We start from the raw sequence: 12,378 nt of genomic DNA, 5'->3' as shown, positions 1-12,378 counted from the left end.
GGGTAAGCAGGGGCCCAGCGTGGCGGAATACCACAAAACAGGCTGCGTGGACGATGCCTGCGAGCAGCCGCCCTGCGCCCCTCACAACACAGAGCAGGCGGAGCAAGCAGCAAAGGCCGATTGGACCCTGTTTCTATAATGCCCAACACAAGCCACCCCAAACAGCATCCCACTCTGGGATGCAAATATAAGAGGTCACGCCTAAAGAAAAGAAGTTAAAGATGAACACAAAAATGAGGCTTGTGGCTGCTACTGGGGAGGAAGGAGTGGGGTGAGACGGGGAGGGACACCTGGGCCCGGCGTAAGTCCCTTCCCTTTCTCTCTTAATCATGTGAACTGTAGTGGGTTCCTCTTCTGTAGGGGTGACGTGATTCACACAGCAAAAACCGCACCCCTCAGGCCCCAGCCAGAACTCAGCCCTCCCACAACGGGGTTTTCCGGGCCCTTCTGCTCTTTTATAGATGCTCCTGCTGCCGGCATCCCCTTGGCCTGGTTGCCCTCCACTGGGAGGCCCTCCCGGATGCCTCCTGCCTGCGGGTGGCGGCGTGAGTACTGTCATTGAGGGCTGGGTGTCTGCCCCTCAGCCTGGCCCTTGGGGGTATTGCCTGGGCATATCCCGCCCGCCACCCTGGACTCTGCAGCCCCAGACCTCGCACCCTCCAGACCCGCTGCCCCAGGCTACACCCAGAGTTCGCGTCTGGCCACGCCTCTGCCGCGGGACCCGGGCCACGGCCCCAGCCCGGAATGCGCCACCAGCCTGAGGCCTGCAGGGGGCGCCCTGGCTCCCCGCGCAGGTGCCCGCCCATCTGACAGAGCTGAACGCGTGAGGCTGAGAGCGGGGAACACCCAGCCCCGCAGGGTCTGGGAACTGCGATTGCCTCAGTTTCCCCTCCTGTGAAAGGAGGCCGTGCTCTTAGCCCGGGCACACTGAGCCAGGCCCTGTGTCCGGGGTCGCGGGCCAGCGCGCCCGAGGGTGGGGGGCTCCCGGAACAGCCCGCGCGGCCCCGGCGTTCAGAGACTTGAGGCGGACAGCCCTATCGCTCTTTGAAGGCGCGCGGCGCGGGGCAGAGCGCCCTCTGGAGGCCGCCGCCGGCCCCGCCTCCGCCCCGCCCCCGGGCTCTGGGCGGCGCATGCGTGCAGCGCGGCGCTCCGCGGGCGGCGAGAGCGAGGCCGGTCCGCAGCCGCGCGGCGCTCGGCGCCCCATTCATGCTGGGCATCGGCTGCGCGGCCACGCAGCGGAGCCCCGGCGCGGCGGCGGCCTCGGCCTGGGCGGCCTGCGCGGCTTCGGTGGCCCTGCGGCAGGGCTGGTGGCGGCGGCGCGGGCGGCTGGGCGCGGCGATGGCCGGCGGCGGGGCGCGCCCCGGGGCGGCGGGTGAGTCGGGGCGCAACTTTCCCCGCGGCGCGGGACGGTGGGCGGGGGCCGGGCCGGGCAGGGGTCCCGAAACTGGCGGCCCCTGGGTGGGCGCGGGGCGGCCTCCGGCGGCGGCCCTCGCGTGCGGCGGCATGCAGGGGGTGTGCGCGGAGACTGCGGCGCGCGTGTCCGCGGTCCGCGTGTCCCTGCGGCTCCGGCCCAGGCATCCGCGTGTGTCCGGGCGCGGCCGCGGCGCCGACGCGGAGAGACCGCACCCCCGTGCGGCGGGGCTGGGACAGCGGCCCGGGGCCCAGCGCCGCGGCCTTCCCCGCCCCCCGGCCGGGCCCGCCGAGCCCCGCGGCAGCTCCGGGGCGGCAGGGGCGGGCGCTGCCCCTCCACGGAGGTTGGGGAGAAAGTTTGCGGCGGCCCCGCGGGGAGGCCCCTTCGGTACCCAGGCCGGGCCGGGCCGCTGGACCTCGGCTCGGACCGCCGGCCGCGGGCGAGGGCGGGATGGCCAGGCCCGGGCAGTGATCAGAGCCACCCGGCAAGGCCGCGGGGGCTGAAGGAGGTCGTGCAGGCTAAGCCCCCGGCCGGCCCTGGGGCGTGGGGTGGAAGTTGGAGCGGCTTCCCAGGACCTCAGCCGCCGCCGCCGCCGCCCCCTCTGGCCCAGGGTGTGGGGAGGTGAGCGCTGGTTGCCGCCCGGGAGGCCGCCCCGCTTGGGCCTCCTCGGCCTCCCCCTCTCGGGGCCTCTCCAGGGTCAGCCGCTTCCCCCGGAGGCTTCCGATTGCTTCCTGGACAGTCCCGGGCCTGGTGTGCGGCGAAGCTGGAGACAGCGGGGCCGATCCTGGGCTGCCAGGGGAAGGGGGAGCGGGGACTCCAGGGAGGCCCCTCTGCCAGCATGAGGTCCCAGGTGCAGCCCTGGAAAGGAGGGGAGGGGCTCCAAGTGGTCGCCCGGACTGCAAGCTGCCCCGGCTCCTGTGTGGGGTGCTGGGGCCACGCCCCTTGAAAGAAAGGGGTGTGTGTGCGGGGGATGGGACGTGGTCGAGCCTCTGTCCCCTCAGCCTGATTCCTGTGGCTCAGGCTGCTCCGTGTTGCCCCACCTCCTTTCACACGTAGCCGGTTTTGGGGTCGGTGTGGGGATGGGGTGCACTGTCTGCTCCCCGGGCCCTTGAGGAGCTCGCCTCAGGTCCTCTCAGCTCCGTGCAGTTTGGGGCTTGCGGCAGAGGCCAGGTGCCGCACCAGGGGCACCGAGATGCTGCCTAGCCCTTGAGGAGCACCCAGCCTCTTGCCAGAGGCAGGCTTGTGAATCAGTGATTCGCTGCAGGGCCAGGCTTCCATTCCTGGGGGGGGGCCGGTGGGGCCCAGGAAGGGCGTTTTGGGCAGAGGGGACAGCATGGGCAGAGGGTACAGCATGGGCGGAGGCCTGAGTTTGTGGCCTCCGTGTGTGCTCTGGGGGTGGAAGACACATGAGGTGCCTGTGGACAAAGCAGATAGCCCTTTGCTGGACTCCTGGCCCCCCAAGGTCATTGCCTGTGTGTTTTGAGCCCCCAGGAAGACCCCTGTGCACAGAGCAGCTTAGAGCAGCTGGCCTGGAGGAGAGGGTACCCCAGGGGAAGGCCCGCAAAGGTGGGCACTTTTTCTGAGGAGCAGGACTCCAATACCTTCAGATCCAGATCCCCTAGGACCAGTGGGGAGCAGGGCCACTGGGGCCACCTCCCATGACCCCCATATGGGGGAGGCGGGGTGCCAGAAGCAGCTCCCTTCCCTGGGCTGCTGTTGTGAGCCACTGTGCAGGATGGCAACCCCACACCCCAACCTGCCTGAGCCATAGAAGGATCCAGCACAAGAGGACTTGGGGCGATTGGACTCTTCGTTGTGGGGAGGGCTTTGGGGGCCTTTGTTTCTCAGGGTGAGAAGGAGCTGTAGTATTACCCAGGCCAGGAAAGGGAAGGGAAGGAGACACTGCTGGCTTGGCATTCCACCAGGCGGCGATCCCCTCCTGTCCAGGAGTGGAGCCCCTGGGCTGGGGTTCCTGCCCGCCCGCCTGCCGGCTGGTGGGCCTCTCCCCCTCTCTCTCTCCCTGCTAGCCCTGTCGGCATCCCAACGCCAGTCCATCCTCCCCCGCTCTGGCTCTGCCTCAGCCCAAACAGCTCTGGCCATGCCAAAAAGCCACAACCGTTCTTACTGCCCTCTCCACACAGCCAGCGGTTCCCACCCCAGGCCTTTGCTCCTCCTATTCTGCCCCCCACCCCCACCACGAATGTCTACCCTCCTGCACCAGCTCTTAGGCTGCCTGGTCCTCCCAGAGCAGGTGGAAAGGCCCCTGAGGCCTTTCCCAGCCACAGTGGCCGGCTCTGCTCCTCAGTAGAGCACAGCATCTGCTGGTTCTCCCCTCCCAGCCCTGGCCCAGCCCCCTGGCACCCAGGCCCAGCTTTGGAATGAATGCATTTTTCCCTGGGCAGACCCAGGCCTATGAGAGTGGAGCCCTGAGGGCTGACTGGCTGGCCCAGTCTTTGGAAGCTGTGGATTTGGGCCCTGCCCTGGTGGGACTAGCTGGGTGACCTTGAGTCTGAGCCTCGAGTCTTGTGCCCGTAAGGTGGAAGAAGTGGGGCCAACCATTCTCACTGGCCTTTGTTAGATGCTGGGCATGAGGGACCCAGCCGTAGGCTTGGGGTTCCCGGTTTCTTGCCCGGCAACCCTGTGCCCCTGGGCCAGTACCTTCCCAGCAGCCTCTTTGGGGAAGCGGGGGTGAGGGTGGGGTTTGGGGTGGAGGGCCCAGGGCCAGGCTGGAGTTCAGATGGTGGCTTCTTAGCCTTGTCCCTCCTGTTGAATATAAAAAGTAGGGCCCGTAATTGCATTAAGACGTGTATAATTATCCCAGAGGAGGGGAGAGCCCAGCCCCTGGTAATTGCAGGCCTGCTTTGAACTGATAAACCGTGAATGATTCATGTTTTCTTTGGAGTTCACGTGTGCTCAGCTCCCAGTCCCGGCCCCACTGCTACTGCGAGGAGCCTGTTCTCTTGCTCCCAGGTCTGCCTTGAGCTCTGTGGTGGGGGCAGGAGCAGAGACTCCTCCCCTGCTGTTCTTGGGGCACTGTCCGGCCAAGGCAGCTGGCAACCTGCTGGGAGCATGCTGCAGTTCCTGCTCTGGGATTCTAGCCAAAGCTCTTTGCTTCTGAGAGCCTCAGTTTTCCCACCTGAGCAGTGGGTATGCGCTGTACACACCCTGGGCAGGGGGTATGTGGGGAGTGAAGCCAGAGTGAGGAAGCATGGGGGCTGCCATGCCCAGGCCTGGCTGGCCCTCTGCATACCCTTCATTCATTTGCTCACTCACGGGGATTTACTGACTTCCTGGGTGCCTAGCTTGGCTTGGGGATGCATTGGCAACCACCCAGAGTCAGGCCCTACTCTCAAAGGGCAGGCATTCTGGCCAGGAGAGTGGGAGCAGTAAGTAACAGAGACCCTTCCCAAGTCCTGTGCTACAGATGAAACCACGGTGACTGACCAGGGCAGGGAGTGGAGACAGTGGGCCCAAAGGCCTGGAGGAGGGGCAGGCAGCCCTGCGCTCTGCCTGTGGACACCAGGCACAGGGGCTGATGGGACTGTGGCCAGCTCCCTGGTAGACTTGGAGAAGGCATTCATCTTCAGGCCTCAGCTTCCCCATCTGTAAAATGGGGCCAGACCATACAAGGGGTGTCTGGAAGTAGAGGGACAGTGTGTGCAACCGGTTGGCCCAGGCCAGCGCTCAGGACTCAGGACTCAGCCTTGCTGTGACCAGCTCCAGCCAGGAGTGGGTGAGAGGCCCCAGCATATCAGGCACATCTGGGGCAGCAGGCCCTAATGACACCAAGGGAGTGGCGCTGCTGACTATGCCTTGTGGGCAGGTATGCCCTTTCCTCTTTCATCCATGAGAGAAGAGCTTTCATCTCCCTTTTGCAAATGGGAAAACTGAGGCTACGAAAGGGGACTGTCCCTATCAGGGCTACCTGGCTGCAGAGTAATAGGGCCTAGATTTAGCCCAGCCCCTGGCTACTAGTTGCTGGGCAGGAGGTGGTGAGACCTTTCCAGAGGCAGCAGAGGCCATGGCAGGTATGGGGACTTCTGCCAGGATTGGGACAGTGCTGACTTCATGTGCAGGTCAGAAGAGTGGCCCTAGCCTCTGCGTAGGGGCCTGGCTGTAGGTGGTTGTTGGTGGAGGGAGCTGAGTGCCCTGGCAATCCAGGAAGGAGGGATGGGCCTTTTGGGGAGTTTTGGGGTTGTCAGTGGACCTTGGTAGTGAGTGTGACCAGAAAGTGAGGGCCAGTGTGGAGCAGAGTGGGAGGGGCCACACAGGTCTGGGTGGGGGTAGGGAGCTGAGGCTGGATAACTAGAGGGGTGTAGTACAGGGAGCACCTGCCCACCTTCCCTGTGGAGGAATTCCTCTTTCCTGGAGTTGGGTGTGAGGCTGGGAGCGGGAGTGATGGCTTGGTGGGAGTGCTGAGAGTCAGGGCTGTGTGGGCCAAGTAGCCTGGGAGGGGGCCGTTCTGCAGGGTACCTGTTGGCTAGTGTGGGGATGTGGGTGGGACACACTGCTTGGCTTCTAAACTACAGGTCTCAAGGTCCAGCATGGGGCTTGGGGTCCCGCAGAGAGCAGCCCAGGCTGCCACCTGCCCACAGTGAGAACTGATGCCTGCATGGCCTGGGCCTCCGTGTCCTCAGCGGTGCCTGTGCTGTGGACTGTCAGGGCGTGTGCAGGGGAGAGGCAGGGCTCTGGAGGTGGGAGTAAGCACTAAAGCCCATCTGTGTCAAGCTTCTCTAGGGGATGGTGGTGGAGTATGTCCCTACCAGCCTTGGGCAGGGAACTGGTGCCTACCCTGGAAGTATGGAGCTGTGGGGAGGGTCCTGCCCCCCAGGGCATTGGGAGGCTCTGGGTGAGAGATGCTCTCTAGGTCCCATCTTACAGATGGTGTGTCCGCTGGGGTCCCAGTCTAGACTTCAGGCCCTTGTCACCCACCTCCCACCTCCCTGTTCCTGGCCTCTGCCATTGATGGCAGGGCACAGGTGCCAATGGGGTGTCCTCACGCCAGATATCCTGGGGACACCTGGTGTACTCCACAGCTCACATGGCCTCAGGCTGGGGAGGTGCCCCAGTTCACCCCTGGCTCCTCCTGGTGGGTCAGGTCCTGCCTCCTGGACATAGAGTTGGCACGCTTACCATAGGAAGGGCTCACACTAGATCATGGGATGGGATGTGCACGCCTACACGTATGTTCGGGTGTGTGCTTGCCAGTGGGGGGCTGTGCCTGCATTCATATGCCCTTCCCTGCCCCTTCCCCAGGGCTGAAGCTCCCAGCGCCATGAAGCTTGCCCCAGCAGGACCGGAGCACCGAGGCCCGAGGTCCCAGCCTGCCATGCTGCTGCCACCACGGAGCCTGCAGGTGCTCCTGCTGCTGCTGCTACCGCTGCCGGGCATGTGGGCTGAGGCAGGCTCACCCAGGGTGGGCAGGGGTCTGCAGCCCCCCTTCCGCACCTTCTCAGCCAGCGACTGGGGCCTCACCCACCTAGTGGTGCACGAGCAGACAGGCGAGGTGTACGTGGGTGCGGTGAACCGCATCTATAAGCTGTCGGGGAACCTAACGCTGCTGCGAGCCCACGTCACGGGCCCCGTGGAGGACAACGAGAAGTGCTACCCGCCGCCCAGCGTGCAGTCCTGCCCCCACGGCCTGGGCAGCACGGACAACGTCAACAAGCTGTTGCTGCTGGACTATGCCGCTAACCGCCTGCTGGCCTGTGGCAGCGCCTCCCAGGGCATCTGCCAGTTCCTGCGGCTGGATGACCTCTTCAAGCTGGGCGAGCCACACCACCGCAAGGAGCACTACCTGTCCAGTGTGCGGGAGGCGGGCAGCATGGCGGGCGTGCTCATTGCCGGGCCACCAGGCCAGGGCCAGGCCAAGCTCTTTGTGGGCACGCCCATTGATGGCAAGTCCGAGTACTTCCCCACACTGTCCAGCCGCCGGCTCATGGCCAACGAGGAGGACGCTGACATGTTCGGCTTCGTGTACCAGGATGAGTTTGTGTCATCGCAGCTCAAGATCCCGTCGGACACGCTGTCCAAATTCCCAGCTTTTGACATCTACTACGTGTACAGTTTCCGCAGCGAGCAGTTTGTCTACTACCTCACGCTGCAGCTGGACACGCAGCTGACCTCGCCCGACGCTGCCGGGGAGCACTTCTTCACCTCCAAGATTGTGCGGCTCTGCGTGGACGACCCCAAGTTCTACTCGTACGTGGAGTTCCCCATAGGCTGCGAGCAGGCGGGCGTGGAGTACCGCCTGGTGCAGGACGCCTTCCTGAGCCGGCCAGGCCGTGCCCTGGCCCGCCAGCTGGGCCTGGCCGAGGACGAGGATGTGCTGTTCACTGTGTTCGCCCAGGGCCAAAAGAACCGCGTGAAGCCGCCCAAGGAGTCCGCGCTGTGCCTGTTCACGCTCAGGGCCATCAAGGAGAAGATCAAGGAGCGCATCCAGTCGTGCTACCGCGGTGAGGGCAAGCTCTCCCTGCCGTGGCTGCTCAACAAGGAGCTGGGCTGCATCAACTCGGTGAGTGCGGCAGGGGCGCCCCTCCTCCCAGGCCCCGTCCCCCGTCCCTGCCCCTCCACCCCCAGCCGGGACAATAGCATCAGTATCATACACACTCCCAGCGGTACCTGCTGCGTGCCAGGCCTGGCTTTTGGCTTGGCCACCCCCAAGGCCCAGCTAGGTGGGGCTGCCCTTTTCCATCCCCCAGAGAGTGGGTTTGGACCCAGGGTGGTAGCCCCAAAGGCTGTTCCCAGCCATGATGGTGTCTGGTGCCTCAGAAGATAGGGTGACGAGGCCCTGCTAGCATAGTCCACAGCCGCTGTGGGACACCGGACAGAGTGTCGGCCATGTACCTGGTCCCACGATGGATGCTTCCTGCTCCATCTTGTCCCCATCCTACAGATGAGGTTACAGGATCAGAGAGATGGGGGAGGTAACTTGCCCTAGTTCACACAACCAGTGAGAGGCAGAGCTGGGGCCAGACCCTATCAATCAGGTGAGCCCAGACACCATCTCCATGGAGCGCCTGTGTCCCCCAAATGCCCCTGGTGGCACCTGTCCGCTGGGCCTCTGCCTTTGCCCAGCAATGGGAGATGACAGTGCCCTGGTGCAGGCCGCAGTCCATGCCTTGCAGAGAAAGTGACCCTGACTCCAAGGAGCCATGGCCCCCAGCACCCATCCCAAGGCACAGCTCAGGCTGGGCCTCTATCCTGCTGCCTTTCAGGCAGCGTCTTGTTCACACTCCTGGGCAGCCTCAGAGGCCTTGCTCAGATTGGAAAGTGAAGGGACTGAGACTCAGTCCAGACCTGGAACCCCTGAGGCCAGGCCTTCTGTGCTTGCTGCTGGGTGTCGCTGGCCAGCCCAGGGGAAGACCTGCCCCTCTCTGGCGGCAGCCTCCCATCTCTGACCTGGAGGTGATCCTGGTTTTGTCCCCCGGGCAGAGTGGGACCGCAAGGGCCCCTCAGCCCTTCCGTCTCACGCTCACTGCCTGTGTGAGGTGGGGCTCATGTGTGCTTGGCAGATGTGGTTGTCCACCTTCACCTTGGCTTTTCAAGGCACATGTTTTCTCTGTACCATGCAGATGGAGACACTGAGGCTTGGAGAGGCAGAGCCTGGGTGAAGCCCCACCACACTCTCTCTTTGTGCTCTGCCCTAAAGCTGGGACCAGCTCTTTTCCTCCCTGGGGACAGTCCCCACTGTCCTCTCTCACCTGTTCATTCTGTGTGGCCCAGCCCTGGCCCAGCCCCCCCGCTCCTTCCTCCTGGCCCCCCAACAAACCAGCTGCAGACAGGGACCATCTGCCCCACTTCTTCCCATACCCCTTCCCCGCCTGCCCTGCCCTCTCCTTGGGCCTGGTGGTGGAGCAGTACCCCTCTATGCTGCCCCAGCTGCTCCCGAACCTCATGCTATTGATTGCTTTCTCGGGCTCTTAGCTGGGAGCCGGCCCTTTGCCTTTCACATGTGACCTGCTCCCTCTTGTCTTAAATAAACCCTCTCTGTCTACACATTTTCTCTGGGGGCTACCCTCAACCTCTCTAGAAAGACAGCCAGACTCCCGGCCCTGCCCAGGGAGGCCCAGTCCTCCGGGAGAAGGCGCCCAGGGAGTGGCTCTCACCCTGCCCCTCCCACAGCCCCTGCAGATCGACGACGACTTTTGTGGCCAGGACTTCAACCAGCCCCTGGGGGGCACAGTCACCATTGAGGGGATGCCACTGTTTGTGGACAAGGACGATGGCCTGACTGCCGTGGCTGCCTATGACTACCGGGGCCGCACTGTGGTATTCGCCGGCACGCGAAGTGGCCGCATCCGCAAGGTCAGGCCTGGGTGGGCTGGGCGAGGAGGGGGCTTGGGAGGCAGTTCCTGCCTGGGGAAGGAGCAAAGGCTTGAGGCCCTCCAAGGTGGTGGCAGGGACAGTGCTGCTCTGTGCTGTGGGAGGCTAGATCTGGCATATGGGGGGCAGGAGGAGTGTGCCCTACAGTGGGCCCAGTGACCTTGAAGGGCCCCACTCCTCTCTGTGCCTCTGACCATTACTGGCCGCAGGACCACTAAGCAAGGATACTTTGAGACCATGCAGGAGCCTGTGCAGAGCCCAGGGATGCTGAGGCGGGGGCCGGCTCTCTAAGGGCACTCGCTGACCTCCCAGGGAGGCTGCTGTGTGTGGGTGGTGAGGGCAGACCTGCATGGCCCCCTCCCCTCTGGGCCCTGCTCCCAAGCTGGGAGATCCAGTGTCTGCTGCCTCAGCATTCTGCCGGGCTGGAGGCTGTGGCCCTGCCTCCTGCAAGCCCCTCTGCTGGGCCAAGGGCAGGGCAAGGGTAGTGCCCCCGCCCGTCTTTGGCTGGTGCTAGAGGAGCTCTGGGCTGCAGCCCTGAGCTGGCCCCACGGTGGCAGGGTGAGGGCAGGGTGCTGCAGGAATGGCCGTCTGGTCTTTAAGGTTCTCCATTCCTTCCCCAGAATGGTGGACTGGACAAAGGCAATGAAGAGCTTCTTGGAGGGCGTTGGCGGAGGGGAGCTGCCTGGGCTGGGGTGGGCACCAGGCTGGTTGGTGTGGAGGAAGCTCCCAGAAAGACTGAAGGGTAGGGGTGCCTGGGTATCCCAGAGACCCAGTGGGCAGTAGTGGGCCCTGGGGGTGCATAACAGGCACCAGAGGCTGGTGCTGATGCAGCTTCCCCGAGCCCATATGCGTCTGCAGGTGGGGCTGGGCCTGGGCCTGACCAGGTCTGGCAGCTCTCAGCCCCGTCCCTGGTGTTGGAAGTGGCCTCCCATCTCTGCCATGTTAGTTGCCCTGGGAATGGTGGGGAGTCCTGCCCCTCCTTGGTTCTGTGATCTCTGGGACGGGATCCCCTGCAGTCTCAGCTTCCCCTCTGTGAAATGAGCCAGATGTCCAGGCTCTGGGTTGGTGGGGGTGCTGGTGGTATAGGGCTAGTGGGGGCCCAGCTGTTGACTGCAGGCCCCCCAGGGTAGGGATGCCCCAGGGTCCTGTTGGTTCTGTTATCAGTGGCTATGAGGCTGAAGCTGTTGGGGGAAGTCCTGTGACCCCTGAGCCAGGTCCTCTGCTGTGACCTCCCTCTTGGCCCCCATGTGGGGTGCCGCCCTGTGGCTCTGGTGTGAGGCCCCTCCCGTCCTCCCAGTCTGCACTCCCTCTCCTCATACTGGGAGGCACACAGGGCTCTCGAGCACATGGGTGGGTGTTGGGATTGGTTTTGCCAGGCAGAGGGCTGTGCTTGTGTGGAAGCCCAGTGCAGCAGCTTGGAGACATTTCATGGGGCACTCCAGAGCCTGTTACCCAGCCAGTGACCAGGGTCCTCCAGCCCTACCCTGTTCCTGCTGCCCGGCACTCATTCTCTTGTGACCCAGGGGCATCATTTGGGTTGGAGCCTTGCTGGGGAAGCAGCAGGACACAGCTAGTCACCTGGGTGCCAGTTGGCCTGTCTCCCTTGTCTCCTCACCCCAGTCCCACAGATGGAAACTAAGGCACGGAGCATGGAACTTCGGAATTGGGCTTGGGCCCATCTATGGAAAGAGGAATCTTCTGGGATGAGATTCTATCAACTCTTCCCCTTCCTCCTGTTCCCACTCCTTCTCCCCATTTCCGCCTCCCACCCCTAGTCCCAAAAGGGCCATTCTCAGGGCAGTAGGTAGGGGTGGAGCCTGTTCTTTGCTCCCGGGGCCGGGCGCCTCAAGCCTGGCTGTGTGGGCAGCTGCTGGGAGGTGCAGCTGGGAAGGTGAAAGCTGCATCCTCATGGCCTGACACGGCTAGTTCCTCCCTGGTGACCCTGGACAGGCTGCCACCCTTCAGAGCCCTGAGTTCTCTTCAGAGCCTCTAGGTGCCCATACCTGCCTCCCAGTGCCCATCCTGGGTACCGCCTCCTTCCACCCCCAAATAAGCCTGGGCTGTGTGCCGTGGGCTGCGTATGAGTGGATGGTACCCTTTGCAGGCATGTGGGGTCAGCTGTGCCAGGGCTTGCTGGCCTGGCAGAGTCTGCAGTCGGGGACTTGGGTCTGAGTTTTGTTCATAGGCCCCCCAGGTGAGGCGCACCTCTGCTTTGTCCTCCCGGATGCAGACACAGTCATATCAGTGAAGAACCTGCCACCTGCACCCTTTCACCCAAATCTACCTGTTCTTAAACCATCTAGCAGCTGGGCACATCCTGAGCAGGGTTTTTGAACCCCGGTGTCATGTCAGCGTGGGTCCCAGCCCTCTCCCATCCACTGTCTGGCCCTGAGCAAGCTGTGCTCCTGTTGTCTGGGCTGTGTGGTGAGTGCTGACTGTGCACCAGCACCCCACAGAGGCCTCACAGCAGCCTGTCATCCTTTTGACAGGTGGGGAAACTGAGTGCTTGAGGCAGGTGCTCAGGGCTGCTGGCTCTTGCCTCCCTTTCTGCGGTTCCTTGAAAGAGACTGGGCAGAGTTCTCAAGAGCTAGGCCCCTTCCTCAGTGACCTTCTCTCTGAGGAGCCCCTCTTTTTTTTTTTCA

At 63.8% G+C, this 12,378-nt stretch overlaps 1 protein-coding gene across 1 annotated transcript in view; it reads left to right on the top strand.

Moving 5' to 3' along the window:
* Nucleotides 1-1,208: 1,208 nt before the first annotated feature.
* PLXNA1 (plexin A1) overlaps nt 1,209-12,378 on the top strand; it is a 54,514-nt gene continuing 43,344 nt past the window's right edge. The window contains exons 1-3 of the mRNA XM_017515991.2: nt 1,209-1,372; nt 6,668-7,925; nt 9,536-9,718. Of these exons, the coding sequence (XP_017371480.1) occupies nt 6,687-7,925; nt 9,536-9,718 (1,422 nt within the window). The 5' untranslated portion in view covers nt 1,209-1,372; nt 6,668-6,686. The remainder of the gene's footprint in view (nt 1,373-6,667; nt 7,926-9,535; nt 9,719-12,378) is intronic.

This window comes from Cebus imitator, unplaced genomic scaffold (genome assembly GCF_001604975.1).
Source record: "Cebus imitator isolate Cc_AM_T3 unplaced genomic scaffold, Cebus_imitator-1.0 Scaffold568, whole genome shotgun sequence".
Classification (NCBI taxonomy): domain Eukaryota; kingdom Metazoa; phylum Chordata; class Mammalia; order Primates; family Cebidae; genus Cebus; species Cebus imitator.
The sequence above is the reverse complement of the archived record's forward strand: the minus strand, read 5'-3'. Positions and strand labels throughout refer to the sequence as shown.